This window comes from Oncorhynchus nerka, linkage group LG20 (assembly GCF_034236695.1).
Source record: "Oncorhynchus nerka isolate Pitt River linkage group LG20, Oner_Uvic_2.0, whole genome shotgun sequence".
NCBI lineage: Eukaryota > Metazoa > Chordata > Actinopteri > Salmoniformes > Salmonidae > Oncorhynchus > Oncorhynchus nerka.
In genome coordinates, this window is record NC_088415.1 from 84,219,365 (window position 1) to 84,241,487 (window position 22,123).

Here is a 22,123-nt window from a genome sequence, read left to right on the forward strand (position 1 = left end):
GTCATTTAGGCAGGTTGCCTTTGTGTTCTTGGGCACAGGGACTATGGTGGTCTGCTTGAAGCATGTTGGTATTACAGACTCAATCAGGGACATGGGTTCACCTGCCAGTTGGTCAGCACATGCCCGGTGCACATGTCCTAGTAATCCGTCTGGCCCCGCAGCCTTGTGTATGTTGACCTGTTTAAAGGTCTTACTCACGTCGGCTACGGAGAGCGTGATCACACAGTTGTCCGGAACAGCTGATGCTCTCATGCATGCCTCAGTGTTGCTTGCCTCGAAACAAGCATAGAAGTGATTTAGCTTGTCTGGTAGGCTCGTGTCACTGGGCAGCTCGCGGCTTTGCTTCCCTTTGTAGTCTGTAATAGTTTGCAAGCCCTGCCACATCCGACGAGTGCCGGAGCCAGTGTAGTATGCTTAAATCTTAGCCCTGTATTGATGCTTTGCCTGTTTGATGGTTTGTCGCAGGCCATAGCGGGATTTCGTGTAAGCTTCCAGGTTAGAGTCCCGCACCTTGAAATCGGAAGCCCTTCCATGGCTTCTGGTTGGGGTATGTACGTACAGTCACTGTGGGGAGACGTCCTCAATGCACTTATTGATAAAGCCAGTGACTGATGTGGTGTATTCCTCAATGTCATCGGAAGAGTCCCGGAACATGTTCAAGTCTGTGATAGTAAAGCAGTCCTGTAGTTTAGCATCTTCGTCATCTGACCATTTTTTTAATATACCGAGTCACGGGTGCTTCCTGCTTTAATTTTTGCTTGTAAGCAGGAATCAGGAGGATAGGGTTGTGGTCGGATTTACCAAACGGAGGGCGAGGGAGAGCTTTGTACGCGTCTCTGTGTGTGGAGTACAGGTGATCTAGAATGTTTTCCCCTCTGGTTGCACATTTAACATGTTGATAGAGATTTGGTAGAACTGATTTAAGTTTCCCTGCATTAAAGTCTCCGGCCACTAGGAGCGCCGCCTCTGGTTTTCCTGTTTCCTTATACAGCTGACTGAGTGCGGTCTTAGTGCCAGCATCTGTCTGTGGTGGTAAATAAATAGCCACGAGAAGTATAGCTGAGAACTCTCCAGGCAAGTAGTGTGGCCTGCAGTTTATCACAATATACTCTACTTCAGGCGAGCAAAATCTAGAGACTTCCTTAGATTACGTGCAACAGTTTACAAATATGCACAGACCGCCCCCCCCTCGTCTTACCGGAGTGTGCTGTTCTATCCTGCCGGTGTAGCTGAATATCCATGTCGTCATTCAACCACGATTCCGTGAAGGATAGGATATTACAGTTTTTGATGTCCCCGTTGGTAGGATATTCGTGATCGTACCTCGTCCAGTTTATTGTCCAATGATTGCACGTTGGCGAGTAATATTGACGGTAACGGCAGCTTTCCTAGTTGTCTTCTGCGGGTCCGGACGAGGCATCCGGCTCTTCGTCCTCTGCGTCGCTTCCTCGGCGTCGCTTCCTCGGCATCGCTTCCTCTGCGTCGCTTCCTCTGCGTCGCTTCCTCTGCGTCGCTTCCTCTGCGTCGCTTCCTCGGCATCGCTTCCTCGGCGTCGCTTCCTCGGCGTCGCTTCCTCTGCGTCGCTTCCTCTGCGTCGCTTCCTCGGCGTCGCTTCCTCTGCGTCGCTTCCTTTGCGTCGCTTCCTTTTGTGACCCAGCTTTAACTTCCTGACTGATGTCTTGAGATGTTGCTTCAATATATCCACATAATTTCGCTTCCTCATGATGCCATCTAGTTTGTGAGGTGCACCAGTCTCTCCTGCAGCGCAGCACCCCCACAACATGATGCTGCCACCCCCTGTGCTTCAAGGTTGGGATGGTGTTCTTCGGCTTGCAAGCCTCCTCATTTTTCCTTCAAACAGAACAATGGTCATTATGGCCAAACAGTTCTATTTTTGTTTCATCAGACCAGAGGACATTTCTCCAAAAAGTACAATCTTTGTCCCCATGTGCAGTTGCAAACCGTAGTCTGGCTTTTTTATGGCGGTTTTGGAGCATTGGCTTTTTCCTTGCTGAGTGGCCTTTCAGGTTATGTCAATACTGGACTCGTTTTACTGTGGATATAGATACTTTTGTGCCTGTTTCCTCCAGCATCTTCACAAGGTCCTTTGCTGTTGTTCTGGGATTGGTTTGCACTTTTCGCACCAAAGCACGTTAATCTCTGGGAAACAGAACGCGTCTCCTTCCTGAGCGGTATGACGGCTGCGTGGTCCCATGGTGTTTATACTTGCGTACTATTGTTCGTACAGATGAACGTGGTACCTTCAGGCGTTTGGAAATTGCTCCCAAGGATGAACCAGACTTGTGGAGGTATACAATTGTTTTTCTGAGGTCTTGGCTGATTTTTTTTGATTTTCCCATGATGTCAAGCAAAGAGGCACTGAGTTTGAAGGTAGGCCTTGAAATACATCCACAGGTACACCTCCAGCTGAATTAAATGATGTCAATTAGCCTATCAGAAGCTTCTAAAGCCATGCCATCATTTTCTGGAATTTTCCACGCTGTTTAAAGGCACAGTCAACTTAGTGTATGTAAACTTCTGACCTACTGGAATTGTGATACAGTGAGTTATAAGTTAAATAATCTGTCTGTAAACAATTGTTGAAAAAACGGCTTGTGTCATGCACAAAGTAGATGTCCTAACCGACTTGCCAAAACAATAGTTTTTTATCAAGAAATGTGTGGAGTGGTTGAAAAACTAGTTTTAATGACTCCAACCTAAGTGTATGTAACCTTCCGACTTCAACTGTATAATATTTCCCAGCATGCTCTATGTCAGGGAACTTTTCAGAATGATTTGTTTTACTCTAACATCAGTGTTTATGAATTTACATTGATTGGTTGTGTCATTTTATGCTATACAAAGATAAATAACATACAGTTTTCTAAACTAATCTATTCTGTTAGTAATTGGATTTATTGCACACTACTAGGAATGCACGATATATCTGTAAGCTTCACGACTGACATTGGGACCAGCGATGTCAGCCCCATGAGCATGCTGAATCTGACAGCACAGTGGGTCAACAAGGTTTTTGTACTGAGGAAAGCCTGGTAATGGGGACATATGTAAATGCTAACAAAATATATTTTTGGTCAGTGTGGTGTGTGTGTGTAACCTTTATTTAACTAAGCAAGTCAGTTAAGAACAAATTCTTATTTACAATGACGGCCTACCCCGGCCAAACCCAGACGACACTGGGCCAATTGTGCACCGCCCTATGGGACTCCCAATCACGGCCGGATGTGATACAGCCTGGATTCGAACCAGGGACTGTAGTGACGCCTCTTGCACTGAGATGCAGTGCCTTAGACCGCTGCGTCCAAGTGTGTGTGTTAACTATTTAACTGTACTAGAATGCTTAAAAGGCCGCAAAAAAATGTAATATCAGTTATCGGTATTGGTTGTTTTTTTTGGCAAGGAAAATATCAGATATCGGTATCGGCCAAAAATGTCATATCGGTGTGAAGCGTAGAGAGGATCTCATATCAAATATTGTTGAAGTGTTGTGGTTGCATGTTCACATGCCTCATCTAAAGCCTCTTCTTTTGGGGTGCTTCTATAGGCCACCAAGTGCTAACAGTCAGTATTTGGATAATATGTGTGAAATGCTTGATAGTATATGTGTTGTTAAAAGAGAGGTCTATTTTCTGGCTGACCTGAACATTGACTGGTTAGCAGCTAGCTAGTTAGCTGTCCTCTCAATAAGAAGCTTCTAACTGTGACTGATGTAATATGTCTGTAATATGACACAGGGTATCACTCAACCAACTGAACTGTATACCAATCATGTTGGATCTATGACATCCACTTGTATTACTCATATCTTCACAAATGCTGCAGAGCTTTGCTCCAAATCAATACCAGTTCCCATTGGCAGAAGTGACCATAACATTGTGAAAATAACACGGAAAGCAAAAGTGCCAAAGGTTGGGCCTAAAGTAATTTCTAAGTGATCATACAAAATATCTTATTGGTTGAAGGTGTAAAACGTGTGATGTGAATGAGGAAGTGAATCCAAATGCAGCACTGGAAGTATTTGTTAAAGAATTCATGCCAATGGTTGACAAGTCTTGTTAATTATGTTAATAATTAACTGTAAGAGCTGTTAGAGCCCTCTGGATTGATGATGAATGTGATAATGGCTATGGAGGAAATGCCTCCCGTTGTACGGTCCCCTAACCAATTGTGCTATTGTTTGTGTTTCTTTGCGTTATTTGAAACTTATTTTGAACATAACGTGTCTGCCTCTGTTTCTTATGATTGAAAAGAGCTTCTAGATATCAGGACAGCGATGACTCACCTTGTACTGGAAGAAGATTTTTTTTCTTTAACGAGTTGGACGCAAAGGATTTACTTCAGACACCCGACAAGGCATTCGCATGAAAAAGACATGGCGATATGGGGGACGTAGGTCTGGGTGCTTTGTAAGGATCCGATGGCGAGTGGGTAATCTGCCTTTACCATCGGTCCTATTAGCCAACGTACAATCATTGAATAACAAAATAGACAAACTACGAACACGTATATCCTACCAACGGGACATAAAAAACTGTAATATCTTGTTTCACAGAGTCGTGGCTGAACGACGACATGAAAAACATACAGCTGGCGGGTTTTACCCTTTTTCGGCAGGATAGAACAGCCGCCTCTGCTAAGACAAAGGGAGAAAAGGGTGGCGGCTGATTTTGTGCAGAGCTGGTGCACAACATCTAAGGATGTCTCAAGATTTTGCTCGCCTGAGGTAGAGTATCTCATGATAAGCTATAGACCACACTATTTACCAAGAGAGTTTTCATCTATATTCTTCGTAGCTGTCTATTTGAGTGCTACCGACCACGTCTGTAGCTATGAAGTGCTTTGAAAGGCTGGTCATAGCTCACATCAGCATCATTATCCCAGAAACCATCGACCCACTCCAATTTGCATACCGCCCCGACAGACCCACAGATGATGCAATCTCTATTGCACTCCACACTGCCCTTTCCCACCTGGACAAAAGGAACACCTATGTGAGAATGCTATTCATTGACTACAGCTCAGTGTTCTACACCATAGTGCCCTCAAAGCTCATCACTAAGCTAAGGACCCTGGGACTATACACCTCCCTCAAAAGGTTCTACAGCTGCACCATCGAGAGCATCCTGACTAGCTGCATTACTGCCTGGTATGGCAACTACTCAGCTTCCGACCGCAAGGCACTACAGAGGGTAGTGCGTACTACCCAGTACATCACTGGGGCCAAGCTTCCAGCCATCCAGGACCTCTACACCAGGCGGTGTCAGAGGAAGGCCATAAAATCTCTGCTACTGCACGGCAAGATGTTACCGGAGCACCAAGTCTAAGTCCAAAATACTTCTTAACAGCTTCTAGCCCCAAGCCATAAGAATCCTGAACAGATAATCAAATGGCTACCCAGACGATTAGCATTGCCCCCCCACCCTCTACGCTGCTGCTACTCTCTGTTTATTATCTATGCATAGTCACTTATAGGTCTACCTACATGTACATATTACCTCAAATACCTCGACTAACCGGTGCCCCCGCACATTGACTGTACCTGTACCCCCTGTATATAGCCTCGCTATTGTTATTTACTGCATCTCTTTAATTATTTCTTATTCTTATCTCTTACTTTTTTTCTGGTATTTTCTTAAAATTGCATTGTTGGTTAAGGGTTGTAAGTAAGCATTTCACTGTAAGGTCTACAACTGTTGTATTCGGCGCATGTGACAAATACAATGTGACTTGATAGAAATAGAATGAACTGGCCAGTTCATCCAATGGAGAAGGTGAAGTGGGAAGGGACAGTATATAACCTCGCTATTGTTATTTTTTTATTATTTTTAAACTGCATTGTTGGTTAAGGGCTTGTAAGTAAGCATTTCACTGTAAGGTCTACAACTGTATTCGGCGCATGTGACAAAAACTATTTGATTTGATTTGAATTCATAAGATGCAAAAGAGGTGGCAAACAAGTCAGGCTGCTCAGCTGATTGGTTGACATACTGTAAATTGAGTAATTATGTGACTAAACTTAACAAAAAAATAAATACATTATTTTACCAAACCAAGATCATTTACATTAAACAATGGAAAAATACCTTGGTGTACCTTAAATGATATCATGGGCAGAAAACCCAATTCATCTCCATTGTTCATTGAAGTTGATGGGTCATTTATAACAAAACCATTAGATATTGCCAATCATTTCAATGACTATTTCACTAGTAAAGTAGAACAATTCACAAATGAAATGACAACATTGAACAGTGAAACATCAGATTTTTGTATAAAATATCTAATAATGAAAGAGAAAGATTGCTGTTTTGAATTTGATCAAGTTAGTGTGGAAGTTGTGGGAAAACTATTGTTATCCATCAATAATGATAAGCCACCAGGTATAGACAACCTTGATGGGAAACTATTGAGAATAGACTCTATTGGCACTCGTATATGCCATATATTTAACCAAAGCCTAAAGGAGTGTAAGGAAGCTAAAGTAATTCTACTGATTAAAAATAGTGAAGCACCTCGACTGTAACAGCCGCCCAATCAGTTTGCTGCCTTTTCTTATTAAACTGACAGAGAGAATTGTGTTCGACCAAATACAATGCTATTTCTCAGAGAGCAAGTTAATTACTGTCTTTCAGCATGCATGTAGAGAAGGGCACTCACACTTGGACTGCACTGACTCAGATGACAGATGATTGGTTAAAATAAATGGATAATAAGATCATAGTCGGAGTTGTATTGTTAGATTTCAATGCAGCCTTTAATGTTATGTTATGTCACATTCCATGACATGGTTGGAGAGTTATTTATCCAATAGAGCCCAGAGAGTGTTCTTCAATGTACATTAGATATGTACAGTGCGGTGTACCTAAGGCCAGTTGCCTTGGGCTGTTGTTACTCTTCTCTACAAATGATTCGCCACCTGTCTTACACAAAGCTAGAATGACAATGTATGCCGATGATTCCACACTCTACATGTCAACACCCAAAGCCAGAGAGCTCACTGAAATTATAAATAAGGAGTTACAGTCAGTATCAGAATGGGCGATTAATCATAAACTGGTCTTAAATACAACTAAAACTAAAAACCATTGTATTTTGTTCAAAACATTCTCTAAGATCTAAACCTCAACTGGAGATAAAGTTGAGGAAGCTGAACAATGACATTGGATGGTCAATTAGGGCGGCCCACAATTGACCCAGGGTCGTCCGGGTTTGACCGGTGTCGGCCGTCATCGTAAATAGGAATTTGTTCTTAACTGACTTGCCTAGTTAAATAAAGGTTCAATTTAAAAAATATTTTAAAAAATCATGGTTAAGTCATATTGACAAAGTTGTTGTAAAGATGGGGAGGGGTGACACAAAAATCAACTGTGCTAGTTCTTCAGGCTCTGGTCTTGTCCCGTCTTGATTACTGTCCAGTAATATGGTCAAGTGCAGTAAAGAAAGACCTAGCAAAGCTGCAGCTGGCTCAAAACAGAGCAGCACACCTTGCCCTTAACTGCACATACAGAACTAACATCAACAACATGCATGCCAGTCTTTCCTGGCTGAAGGTTGACGAGAGATTCATTTAAGATGATCTGCATAAACAAATAACATTAAGCTCAGACATCCATACATACCTCACAAGACATGCCACCAGGGGTCTCTTCACAGTCCTCAACTTAAAAACGAATTCACAGCAATGCACAGTATTATACAGAGCCATGATCACATGGAACTCCCATCTCCAATTACTCAAGCAAACAGCAAAATGACCTTTAAATACATCTCAAGAAACGGAGGGGACTGTGAGGGGACACATACCCAAACACGCACACACAGACACACTTTAACACACACACACACACACACACACACACACACACACACACACACACACACACACACACACACACACACTTTAACACACACACACACGCACACACAGACACACTTTAACACACACACACACGCACACACAGACACACTTTAACACACACACACACACACACACACACACACACACACACACACACACACACGCACACACAGACACACTTTAACACACGGACACACAGACACACTTTAACACACACACACACACACACACACACACACAGACACACTTTAACACACACACACACACGCACACACAGACACACTTTAACACACACACACACACACAGACACACTTTAACACACACACACACGCACACACAGACACACTTTAACACACACACACACACACACAGACACACTTTAACACACACACACACACGCACACACAGACACACTTTAACACACACATTTTTGTTGTTGTTGTTGTATTGTTAGTATTCATTTTTGGTTGTATTGTTTGTATATTGTTGCATTTTAAATGTGTGTGACTGTCCTTGCCTATCAGTGTATCAGTGTTTTGTTACTTGTCATGTTTTGTGTTTTTTTTGTGGACCCCAGGAAGAATAGCTGCTACCTCTGCAAAAGCTAACGGGGATCCAAATAAACAAATAAATAAATGACCATTCAGAAGATCGATAGGAGCAGAGCTTTTTATCATGACCTAAATCTGAAGAGGCTGTGGACCCGATCAGCATGTTACTCTGTCAAGCCCAAAAAACTATCATAGGCCTTACCTGTACATCAATCATTGTGGATATACGTTATGTGAACTGATATGTATTGAGTTACATGCCCAGCTACAAGGAGTTAATGGGGGTGTGGTTTCAGGGTCACAGTTGACACTGTTGTGAAGTGATCTTACCTGACATGTGAATGTTATATTGATCCAAATTTCTTAGCAAAAACCATTACAAGTTTGTCTTCAGCTGTCCTTTCTACTACTTGAGAGATGTTACTGCTCCAGCAGTTGGTGAGTCTGGTGGGGCAGAAGCAGGAGTCATTTCAGTGGAGCTTCTGAGGGGAAGCTGTGAGTCAGCTGGGATGGCTTTATCTGGTTATAACAGAGAGCAGCTGGTTGTAATCAGGTTACATGATGTCTTCGCAGCCAGAAAACCAGTTTACAACCAGAAAATGACATCAATAAGACATCATGTGCAATATTTTGCTTGCTGGGTTACTTGTGAAGGTTTATAAAAGACCCACATCTTAGTTCATAGTACAAGAATCAGACTGTAATTCAATCGTTGCACATAACTGTATTTCTGCACTGGGCTTTCAGAAGTGAGTTTTTCAAAGGCTTTAAAAATAAGGTTCAAAAGCTCCACAAAAGGACTCATGAGGCCAATGTATATAAAAAAAAAAACTGAAAACTGTAGGAATTACATTTTTATCTGAATTTCCCCCTCAGTCCAGATGTTCTTGAGCTCAGAGTCGACAGCCAACCATAACTGCCCTGCAGGGCCGGCGCCAGAACAAATCAGTTGGACAGGAATTTGATTTCTATAGGCGGGCCCATGTTTTTCACGGGACCTCCTGTTGTTAATGGGTGTTCGAATAAAAACCATAGACCAGGGTACCCCAACTGGCGGCCCACGCGGGATGAATTTGGCCCGCGGGTGGTTTTATTTGTTTGTTTGTTTGTTTTTTCGTGGTTGGACAAATAATACACATATGATCGTATACAAATGGAAGCAATGTTTGAAATTATTATATTTTAGTCAAACATGTCTGTTTGGGCTTCTTACGGTCAATTTTCAGTCTACAAATGATTTGTAATTATGTTCCTGGCCTCCGACCATCCGCTCAAGAAAAAATTGTCCGTGGCTGAATCTAGTTGATGATCCCTGCTATAGAAGTTTGGAGAATCTTACAATTGAACCTACCATGCCAGTTATGATTAAACTGCATGAACAAAAGTATGTGGACACCTGCTCGTCGAACATCTCATTCCAAAATCATGGGCATTAATATGGAGTTGATCCCCCCTTTGCTGCTGTAACAGCCTCCACTCTTCTGGGAAGGCTTTCTACTAGATGTTGGAACATTGCTGCGGGGTCTTGCTTCCATTCAGCCACAAGATCATTAGCGAGGTCGGGCACTGATGTTGGGTGATTAGGCCTGGTTTATAGTTTGCATTCCAATTCATCCCAGGTGTTCGATGGGGTTGAGGTCAGGGCTCTGTGCAGACCAGTCAAGTTTTTCCACACCGATCTCGACAAACCATTTATGTATGGACCTCGCTTTGTGCACGGGGCCATTGTCATGCTGAAACAGGAAAGGGCCTTCGCCAAACTGTTTCCACAGTTGGAAGCACAGAATCGTCTAGAATGTCATTGTATGCTGTAGCATTAAGATTTTCCTTCACTGGAAATAAGGGGCCCGAACCATGAAAAACATCCTCAGATCATTATTCCTCCTCCACCAAACTATCCAGTTGGCACTATGCATTGGGGCAGGTAGTGTTTTCCTGGCATCTGCCAAACCCAGATTCATCCATCGGACTGACAGATAGGGAAGCATGATTCATCACTGCGGAGAACGCGTTTCCACTACTCCAATGGAGTCCAATGGAGGCGAGCTTTACACCACTCCAGCCGACGCTTCTGTGGTGCTGTTTGCCATCGACCATGGAAACCCATTTCAAAACCGTTCTTGTGCTGACGTTGCTTCCAGAGATGATTTTTATACGCTACTCACTTCAGCACTCGGCTATCCCGTTCTATGAGCTTGTGTGGCCTACCACTTTGCGGTTGAGCCGTTGTTGCTCCTAGACGTTTCCACTTCACAATAACATAGCTTACAGTTGACCAGGGCAGCTTTAGCTTGGCAGAAATTTGACGATCTGACTTGTTGGAAAGGCGGCATCCTATGATGGTGCCACGTTGAAAGTCACTGAGCTCGTTAGTAAGTCCATTCTACTGCCAATGTTTGTGTATGGAGATTGCATGGCTATGTGCTCAGTTTTATACACCTGTCAGCAACGGGTGTGGTCGGAAATAGCCAAATTCACTAAAGGAGTGTCCGTATACTTTTGTATATGCAGTGCATTCGGAAAGTATTCAAACCCCTTGACTTTTTCCACATTTTGTTACATTACAACCTTTTATAAAAATTGATTAAATTGTTGTTTTTTTTCCTGATCAATTAACACACAATACCCCATAATGACAAAGCAGAAACAACCTTTATTTGACTAGGCAAGTCAGTTCAGAAAAAATTCTTAAATGGAAGAACTAGAGCTGGCCGCCTGGCAAAACTGAAAGGTCTTACCAAAGACGGAATGTTCCTGAGTGGCCGAGTTACAGTTTTTACTTACATTTTTTTGAAAATCAATGGCAAGAGTGGAAAATGGTTGTTTAGCAATGATCAACAACCAATTTAACGGAGCTTGAAGAATTTTGACAAGAATAATGGGCCAATGTTGCACAATCCAGGTGTGAAAAGCTCTTAGAGACTTACCCAGAAAGACTAACAGCTGTAATCACTGCCAAAGGTGCTTCTACAAAGTATTGACTCAGGGATGTGAATACTTATGGAAATGAGATATTTCTGTATTTAATTTTCAATAAATGTGCAAACATTTCTAAAAACATGTTTTCACTTCGTCATGATGGAGTATTGTGTGTAGCTGGGTGAGAGAAAAACATTTATTTAATCCGTTTTAAATTCAGGCTGTAACACAACAAAATGTGGAATAAGTCTAAGGGTATGAATGCTTTCTGAGGGCACGGTAGCTATTGCCCAACATCTATCCTCCATGGCCTCCTCTCAGTCATCACATACAAAACCAAACACAAATCTGACAATCAGGAATCTGATCTCCAGCAATGTGTAGTGTAAAGTATAGGGCCGGAAAGCATGGGGAAGGGGAAGAACATAATTTACAGATGTAGGATCTTAATTTAATAACCCTGTTGTGGGGTAAAACATGTAATGTATGTGAGGTTTAAAAAAGCTGAGGAGATTTGTAATTTCCACTTTAACATTTCAGATTTGCCCTAATGAAAAATCTATCAACCAATAGAAAAGTCCATTAATTACAATCCACATAATAATTCACACTTCCTGTTGCTGCAGGATTATTTTCCTGCTGTGGCGAACTGGCTCAAATTAAGATCCTACATCTGTATATCCAGGACATTGTGTATCTTTTTTAGTTGAAACAGCAGGAAAGGAGTTCAACTGCATTCTGCTTAAAAATGTCTAACCGTGTCAAATCTTTGCACTTTTTATCACAAGTGCACATCTTGGGAGTGATTCCTCTTGGCACCCGGTGGTGAAATATATATATATATCCCCATTGCATTTGTACTCTCAAAGTAGTGTTTCCTGTTCTTAAGCCCATGCTGTGACTGCATGGGAAGCACATGGAGCTGGAAGCTTTAGGTATCTGTAAGATGGAACGATATTTGGAAAATAATATGAAAATGGAAATACTAACAGGCGGTTTGTCCATTATAATGTACTTCACCTCATTTAAGTGAGTGATTTAAATTGACCCTTTTTATTACCTAAAATAAGCCCTGTGGATTTGGCCGTGAATATGTTCTTCATACTGTTTGTGGCGTATTCGGCATACAAGTGTGTGGGGGGGGGGCCCATAAATGAGGGGCCCAATATTCCTGAGGGCTATTATGTCAGTATCCGCTATTAGGCCAAGAGGTAACATGTACCCTAACGGTTAGCCCAGTAACCAAAGGTTCACTGGTTTGAATACCTGGGCTGACAAGGTGAAAAATCTGTCTATGTGCCCTTGAGCAAGGCACTTAATCTAAATTTGCTCCAAGGGTGCTGTAAAACAACACATTTCACTGCTCCTATCTGTATGTGACAATAAAACATCCATTAGCGTTTGTGACAGAGTGGTTTCTGTTTTCTTCCCTCAAAATGTCCTACATCTAAGGCCCAGTGCTCTCAAAGTTTTTCCTGTGTTAGATATTTCTGTGTCAAATTGTTCCTGTCCTCTTCCAAGAGTTTTACTCAGAGCTCAAATGATTCCACTTATGGGTGGTGGGAAGTGCATGTTATGTTCCCGACACTTCAGTCTAGGGTTGACTGGACGTGTTAACAGCACCACCTTGTGGTGAAACAGGGGTCTTTATATTATTTCTACTTGCCTACCAGCACCTTCCCAAAATCAAATCTAAATCTTAGGTAGAAGAGGATGATCCATTGGCTGGTGAAGTCGGGAGAAAAAAACTGTGGAACTACATTTGTTCCTTGATTTTTGGGTTCATGTCTCTTGAAGTAAAGGGTTTGTGTTGTGTGTGACTCAATGACAGAACATAAAGCGTTTTAAGATCAATCAAGTTTATAAGCATTGCTTTTCGCAGGGAGGAGAACCTGAGTACAGTACTACAGTACTTAGCTTTGTAGAAAAGAGATTGATGTAAGGCAGTTAGACACATATTGCAGTATATCTTCACTTGATTATTATACAACCAAGGCATTAGATGAGAGCAGAACAAGTGTTGGAAATCAATACTCATATACAGTATATTACTAGAATCCTTAGACACACAGAACCCCCCCCCCCACACACACACACACACACCTTATATGAAAACGTCAATCACCCATTAACGTAGTCACTACAAGCAAGAATCTGTACATGAAGTCTATACACTCGTAGCTCATCATCAGTCCATCTCGGAATCATATACTTTTCCAGGTCCCAGGTCAGAATCAAATGCAGAATTCCACGTCATTCTATGGAGTTGTTGAATTTATAAAAGCGTCTGGTGAACAAGCAATGGCCGCAGATGACCAGTACGCCCCATGACCCTTGAGTGGCCCTTGGATTTCGGAGCTGGATTGACAGAGAGTAGGTAAAAGGTCAGAGGTCAAATTAAACATCTGTTACATCACAAAGCACAGAGACATAGATGAAATATCCTATTATGTCTCCATGAGAGGAGGTAAACAGTGATCTGTACATCATATGGGTCTGTTAATTGGAGTTTAAGATTATTTACAGGTCAGATAACCTGTATAACATCTAACTCAGGTTGGCACAAGTAGCTCTGTGGACAGGAGAGATGGTTGTGTGTCTAAAGACACGAGATGTCAACGAGGTACCTTCTTCTTTCAGGACATGTCTCCTGGTCAGCCTCCAATGCAGTGGATGATCCCCTGTCTGTGTCTATGTCCGCCTCTCCGTCTGTGTCTCTGTGTCTGTCTGTGGCAGTGTCTGTGTCAGAGCTGTTCTCACTGCCTAGGGCTGATAGTCTGCTGCTCTCCGGAGTAAGGCCCTCTGGGCTGGGGGACTTACCACTGAGACAGAGGGACACCATGTTAACACACATACTGTACAAACACATACACAATACATACATCTAAAAGCCCACAGACAGGACACACACACACACACACACACACACACAAATGGATTGTGTGGTCAGATGGGGGAGATGTGGAGTACATTTTGCAATTTCCACGAGAACTCAGGACCCTTTTCAGACACACAAACACACAATCGCCTGATTTCTAGGTCTTCAGACACTGAGAAAGAACAAATCCTCACTGCACTCTCTTCTCCAGGAGCCCAATGTGGGTCTGTCTCTCATCCAGGGCTGTTTTCAAAGAGTCAATCTCTCGCTGTTTCTCCGACAGGTCCCTCTGTAGACGGTGGTTGGTCTCCTCCAGCGTCTCACAGAAAGCCTGTCAGCAAGATTGCCACAATAAACCGAACCTGGATTATGTTCATGAGGCACCAAATGGAAGAAAACAGAATAAAACAGAGAGGAACTACCTAGACTTGTCCAATAAGAAAAGCTCATTTTTGTTTAATGTTAATAACATTTCCTGTCGTATGCCCTACTGAACACAACCCTAGTTCTATTTGGCTCAGTTGGTTGAAGTATGCTGCTTGCCACACAATTGTTAAAGTATTCACAATTGACATTCCGAGACCATAGCATGGAGCCAGCTAAGTATTTGGTAGGTCTACTATCTTGATAAGATCTCTCTAGCAAAATACATGTGTTCTCAATGAGACTAACCTGGATTATTAAAAGGTTAATGATAATAAAAAGTACTGTAGAGATAGCTCACCCTGCTCTCCTCCAGGCTGTCAAAGGGGCCTGGTGGGTCATCCAGACAAAGGAACTGTCTGACCGCTTCACTGTGGGGGAAAGGTCAAAGGTCAGAAAGACGACATGGACATCCTCCAATATAATTACGATATGTGCACTCACTGCAGATACACTCAAGAGTAGTATCAAACACACACACGCAAAAGACACACTCTTGATTTCTCTTGAAAACGACATGTGAGACAACCCTAGATAAAATAAAGGTGAAGGGGAAATGCTGAAGTCCACCTGTTGGTGAGATCTCTGTGTGCTATGAGGTTCTGTAGGAAGGCTTGTAGGCCTAACTGTCTCTCCTCCAGAAACTCCATGTCGTAGTTATCCTTGAACCAGCGCTTGGGTGGAAGGGCTAGTCTGAACCTGGGAAATAACTCCTTTAGCTGAGAGAAAAACACAGAGAGAGAGCAGTTCAATATTTTATTCACATAAATTGCTCCCTCAAGTTGGAGGGTGTCAAGTTGATTTTATTGATCTCTTTGTATGATCTCACCAATTTGGCCCATGATTTGGCACAATTAAATGAGTCACAGGGAGCCACACACAGAGACAAATACAAAGCACGCCATCTCCATCCATTTGGCAAATTTGACCATAATTCTATCCTCCTGATTCCTGCTTACAAGCATTCAATCAGGAAGCAGCAGTGACTCTGTCTAAAAAAAGTGGTCAGATGAAGCAGATGCTAAACTACTGGACTGTTTTCCGAGCACAGACTGGAATATGCTCCGGGATTCTTCTGGTGGCATTGAGGAGGACACCACATCAGTCACTGGCTTCATCAATAAGTGCATCGACGAAGTCGTCCCCACAGTGACTGTACGGACATACCCCAACCAGAAGACATGGATTACAGGCAACATTTGCACTGAGCTAAAAGGTAGAGCTGCCACTTTCAAGGAGCAGGACTCTAACCCGGAAGCATGAGAGCATCAGCTGTTCTGTACAACTGTATGATTACGCTCTCCGTAGCCGATGTGAGTAAGACCTTTAAACAGGTCAACATTCACAAGGCCGCAGGGTCAGACGGATTACCAGGACGTGTACTCCATGTATGCGCTGACCAACTGGCAAGTGTCTTCACTGACATTTTCAACCTCTTCCTGTCCGAGTCTGTAATAGCAACATGTTTCAGACAGACCACCATAGTCCCTGTGCCAAAGAACACTAAGTTAACCTGCCTAAATGACTACCGACCCGTAGCACTCACGTCTGTAGCCATAAAATGCTTTGAAAGGCTGGTCATGGCTCACATCAACACCATTATCCCAGAAACCCAAGACCCACTCCAATTTGCATACAGCCCCAACAGATCACAGATGATGCAATCTTCCATTGAAAAGAAATCTGCCGTTTCCAGCTGCAATAGTAATTTACCAGAATTCTGGTCACATTAGATGTCGAGAGTCTATATACCAGCATTCCCCATGTGGGGGGGCTGTCAGCACTAGCACACTATTTGGGAGACAGAGATACTAGTGAATATCCAACAAACTTCATTCTAGAGCTGGCAGAATATGTTTTGAAGTATAACTATTTCAGGTTTGATGATGAATACTACCTCCAAACGAATGGAACATCGATGGGCTCCACATTCGCTCCGAGTTATGCAAACCTTTATGTGGGTCTTTTTGAAGAACGTTTTGTTAATAATGAAAACGAAAATCCATTTTTGAATAAAGTGGTATCGATATATTGACTACATTTTTTGCATATAGGAAGGAACTGAACTGAGCTGTCAGATTTTATGGCACTACTCAATGACATTGACCCCAATCTCAAATTCACTATTGAATCCTGGACTTCCTGACAGGCCGTCCCTAGATGGTAAGGGTAGGTAACAACACATCCGCCATGTTGATCCCATTACGGGGTCCCCTCAGGGGTGCGTGCTCAGTCCCCTCCTGTACTCCCTGTTCACGCATGACTGCACGGCCAGGCACGACTCCAACACCATCATTAAGTTTGCCGGTGACACAACAGTGGTAGGCCTGATCACCGACAACGATGAAACAGCCGGAGGTCAGTGACCAGACCGTGTGGTGCCAGTACAACAACCTCTCCCTCAACGTGATCAAGAAAAAGGAGATGATTGTGGACAACAGGAAAAGGAGAACCGAGCACGCACCCATTCTCATCAACGAGGCTGCAGTGGAGCAGGTTGAGAGCTTCAAGTTCCTTGGCGTCCACATCACCAACAAACTGTCATGGTCCAAGCACACCAAGACAGTCGTGAAGAGGGCTCGACAAAACCTATTCCCCCTTAGGAGACTAAAAAGATTTGGCATGGGTCATCAGATCCTCAAAAGGTTTTACAGCTGCACCATCGAGAGCATCCTGACGGTTTGCATCACTGCCTGGTATGGCAACTGCTTGGCCTCTGACCGGAAGGCACTACAGAGGGTAGTGCGTACAGCCCAGTGCATCACCGGGGCTAAGCTTCCTGCCATCCAGGAACTCTATCCCAGGTGGTGTCAGAAGAAGGCCCTAAAAAAATTGTCAAAGACTCCAGCCACCCTAGTCATAGACTGTTTTCTCTGCTACCACACGGAAAGCGGTACCGGAGCACCAAGTCTAGGTCCAAAAGACTTCTTAACAGCTTCTAGCCCCAAGCCATAAGAATCCTGAACAGCTAATCAAATGGCTACCCAGACGATTTGCATTGCCCCCCTATGCTGCTGCTACTCTCTGTTATTATCTTATCAATGCATAGTCACTTTAATAACTCTACCTACATGTACATATTACCTCAATTACCTCGACACCGATGTCCCCGCATATTGACTCTGTACCGGTACCCCCCTGTATATAGCCCCTCTATTGTTATTTACTGCTGCTCTTTAATTATTTCTTATCTCTTACTTGTTTTCCCTTAAAACTGCATTGTTGGTTAAGGGCTGAAAGTAAGCATTTCACTGTAAGGTCTACAACTGTTGTATTCGGCGGATGTGACAAATACAATTGGACTTGATAGAAATAGAATGGCCAGTTCATCCAGTGGAGGGGACTATTCAGAATTGAGCCCTGGTGTCTGCTGCAGAAGCTCACCTTATCGTTGAGTCTGGCGAAGTCTGTGTACCTTCTGAAGATCACCCAGTTCTCTTCCTCATTCCTTCTCACCAAGATTTTATACACCTGCAGTGAAAAATTAGACCATGTTATTTTTGTATCATATACTTTATGCCAGGGATCATCAATAGTGACGGAACAATTTTTTCTTGAGCGGATGGTCGGGGGGCCGGAACATATTTACAAATCGTTTGGAGACTGAAAACTGAGCGCAAGAAGCCCAAACAGATGTAATGTTTGACTAAAACATCATCATTTGAAACCTTGCTTACATTTGTATATGATGGCGTGTCTCCCTATTATGTGTGGGAATACTTGGGAACAGATATGTGAAATTACTTAGAGATGATTTCCTGGTGTTTTTACAGTCTTTTATGTCCAACAATAAAAAATGTACAGAAGGACAAACAAAAAACATTTAATAGAAAACGTGGGGGGCCGAAAACCACTTTGGCCCGTGGGCTGCCAGTTGGGCAACTCTGCTGTATACACACAAAGACATGGATGTAAGTAACCGCAGCCATAACACAATGTTTGTTTAGTTCTGTTGAAGGTATACTCTTATCAGACACTTATTGTATCTCTCAGCACCACTACTCTTTAGATACTACTTTAGTGAGTGTGTTATAAAACCAAGCCAACTACACACAAAAACACAGTCTCTGATGCCATTTCAAATATATATATCTGAAAAGGAAGATAGAAATTACAAAGCAGCATCAATCTTTCTAAAAGGAGATTGTAAGAATAAAATACAGCTACCCTACCTAACTGAATCACACTCCACAGAGTCACTTCCTTGTGACTGGTTGTCTATCTCTGGTCATTTAACAACACACACACACACACACACACACACACACACACACACACACACACACACACACACACACACACACACACTATTAGTTCAACCTTTTCCATGAATGAGAGCACACATGATAGAGGCAGTCACAAAATCGTATGGAATTCAACCAGATGGGATGTTGATTATTAAATGTGCCTCCTATAACTCTTTAAAACAAAATGCTGCATACGACAGTAACTACCATTTAATAACTGATGGAAACTTGAAACATGGATGGAACTTTTAAACCAAGTTCCCTGACATCGTGTGTGCAGGATTTTTTGTCCCAGCTAAGTACCACCTGCTTCAACTAATTTGTTTAATCAAATAAGGTGTGATCATAGAATTACAATCAATTAATCATATGGGTGACTCCTTACCGTGAACTTTGCCCTCTCCTCCATGACCTCATAGCCCAGCAGGGTAGGGGTGAGGGGCCTCTCCCAACTGTCCCCTGGAGTACCATCCTCCTGGACCGACCCCTGCTCCCCTCCTCTGGATGTCCTGTACCCCTCGGGGCTGGAACACGCCTGGGGGAAGCTCGGACAGGCTACCGTTGCCCCCCAGGACCCAGTGGCCTTCACCCAGGGGGACTTTCCAGGAGGTGAAAAGCCAGAGCTAGAGATAATTCCCAGGGGGGGGGTCCTCTTGGGCCAGGTCGGGGTCCGTTCCATGGGGACAGGCACTGGGACAAAGGGGGTGGCCATCTTACCTCTTTAGCTTCTTGAATAATGAAGCAGAGAAACAGGAGCTTGAGTTGTTACATTGTGATCCATTATCTGTTCGAGAGAGAGAGATATTTGGATACTCACATACTGTAGCCTATCCCTGGCTTTTAGAAACGAATTGCTCTGATTTGGGGAAGGAGATGTGGATACTGGACAGATCGGAGAAGATAGTCCGCATGCCTGACAGCTGTAGATGATAAAGAAACTAAGAAATTCCGGTCAGATTCTCTGGAATCACCGACGTATGCATACCAGATGAAGTTCATGGACAGAACATCTGCATTGTCAATCACTCACTTCCCGCATTATCCTAGCGAAACAAGACGGAAAATGACCCCTTCCGGGCATGGGCAGACGGATACGCTAACGTAAACATGATCATTCCTGCCGAGCATATTAGAAAGTTCAAAGTGTGAATATCCGACTCAAATAGGTTTATTTATCACTCGATGCTTTTATTATAGCCTACTTTGAGTGGTCACAAAATAATTATTAGATCAAAATCATTACACTTTGGCTAACTTTTTTTTTTTTTTTTCATTTAGCTAGTTTATGCAAAGACCCACCCCACTGGGCATACTGTTTGAATTGACGTTGTTTCCACAACAACAGACGTTGAATTACAGTCTGTATCTGGTGGGACAGCTCTGACAATTTACGCCTCTACAGTATGATGCCGCGTTCACATATAGAGCTATGAAACTCTCAAATCCCGACATGCAAACTGTTTGTAGCTATACACGTGCCGCGTTCAACGAAACAGAAAGTTTGACATTCCGAGTTTCCTAGTTCCGACTAGCATAAGAACGCGGCATTAGTTTGGAAACTGTGGATGTGTACCAATTTTATTTGGTTCCCTCTCACGTCAGCTAGATATAAACGCGCACTTCTCTTTCACAATCGGTCACAAACAACATTGGAGCAAAATTCCCTTGTAGAGACCCATGTCCTTCAAAGTTATTTGAAAACAATCACGTCATGATACCCAAATATCTGGGAAATTCCCTAATAGATTGGAAAATCTACAATCCGCTTGCTTGAGTTTTCTATCTTGCTCCAGTGTCCTCTCTCAAAAAGCGAAAACATCAACTCTTACAAATTGCATCACCAAAATGTATTTGTATACTAGTTTTTGGGGGGGATAAACTATCAATGACAAACCAGACATGGATGTGTTTGGGTTAAATGCGGAAGACGCATTTCAGTTGAATGCATTCAGTTGTAGAACTGACCCTTCCCTTTTCTTACTGTCCAATAGACAAGACAATGGACCTGATCGGACAGCTCAGAGCTTCTGCTCTTTTCTGTCCATAAGAAACAATTGGATTGGTGGAAGAGGCAGGGCAGGCCAGGAGCAAGGAAGAGGGTGTGGTCAAGCAAGGCATCCCCCGAGGCTAGATGCCCTAAGGTTTTTATCAGAACGGGCGTAGATTAGTTTCGCCTTTTTCTTTTCCCGACATGAGTTTGTGGTGTTTACTTTAAAAAATAAAATATAAATAAAAAATAAAAGATAAAAAACTTCATTAAAATTATAGCTCACAACTGTGCAGGGGGAGAGGGGTGGGGCGCTAAAGGAGTGCATTCACATATATCTACACACTTTCATACACACACAATTGATTGTATTTTTTTTATATATATTTTTTTTTTTACTGTCCACAATATATTACATATATTTATTGTCTCTCTGTGGTCACAAAAAAACGATTGTCGCATGTGGGCGTGTCTAAATCCCTCCATGCCAATTTCCCAGCAAAGACGTTCAAAGATACCGTAAAGTAAACATATGGGCAGCAAAACCTATATATTTCAACTTGTCTTTTTCGTGTTTTACTTTCATTTTTTTGCCGCGTTATTAAATATGATGGTAATAATTTGCTACTTGACACGTCAAACCAATTATAGCAAAGTACTTCAGATGGTGCCAGAATGTTTGCAGTCCTTTTTGAAGAGTCAATGAGCTTGTTTTAGTGGTAAGGCTGAAGCAACCGAGTGCAGAAGAAAGTCCAGAAGGAAAGCTGGGGAAAGTACATCTGCCCCTGCATTACTTGCTGTTTGGGGTTTTAGGCTGGGTTTCTGTACAGCACTTTATGACATAGGCTGATGTAAGGGCTTTATAAATAAATTTGATTGATTGATTGAGTCGGACAATGATGACTCAGTGCAACATGGCAGTGTTGCCATTGTTTTATATAAAGTGTTTCTTTGTCATTTCGAAATAAACATATCTCAAACCTCCATATTACTCACTCACAAACTGTAAATATGTGTGTACATTGTACTTTTAATTGTTTAGCGAGAGAGCCTCATATCACATTAAATTGTACATATCCACATGAATGCGGGTCAAATTCGCGTGGGTCAAACAAACAACAACTGAACATTGCAGTCGAAACTTCATGACCTTTGATCACATGGTTTTTGTGAAGTTCATGAAGTCGATGTAAGGAGCAAATCGGACCGTTTTTATCCCCATAATATATCGCACTTTG

At 42.7% G+C, this 22,123-nt stretch overlaps 1 protein-coding gene across 1 annotated transcript; it reads right to left on the reverse strand.

The window, feature by feature from the left end:
- Window positions 1–13,192: 13,192 nt before the first annotated feature.
- Window positions 13,193–20,731, reverse strand: LOC115103311 (sorting nexin-16-like). Its single transcript, XM_029624179.2, has 8 exons — window positions 19,716–20,731; window positions 19,284–19,626; window positions 18,036–18,122; window positions 15,222–15,370; window positions 14,953–15,022; window positions 14,423–14,559; window positions 13,978–14,172; window positions 13,193–13,708 (listed from the first exon to the last, which is right to left on the reverse strand). The coding sequence occupies exons 2-8, from the start codon at window positions 19,608–19,610 to the stop codon at window positions 13,609–13,611; spliced, it is 1,065 nt and encodes a 354-aa protein (XP_029480039.1). The 5' UTR covers window positions 19,611–19,626; window positions 19,716–20,731; the 3' UTR covers window positions 13,193–13,608.
- Window positions 20,732–22,123: the final 1,392 nt, after the last annotated feature.

What these genes read in the sequence shown, in the direction of transcription:
- LOC115103311 (XM_029624179.2), bottom strand. Translation starts at nt 19,610, where the DNA reads ATGGCCACCCCCTTTGTCCCAGTGCCTGTCCCCATGGAACGGACCCCG. An exon ending in AGGAGAGGGCAAAGTTCACG is followed by an intron (nt 18,123 to 19,283) that starts GTAAGGAGTCAC and finishes TTTTCACTGCAG; the next exon opens with GTGTATAAAATCTTGGTGAG. An exon ending in ACAGCCTGGAGGAGAGCAGG is followed by an intron (nt 14,560 to 14,952) that starts GTGAGCTATCTC and finishes TCTTGCTGACAG; the next exon opens with GCTTTCTGTGAGACGCTGGA.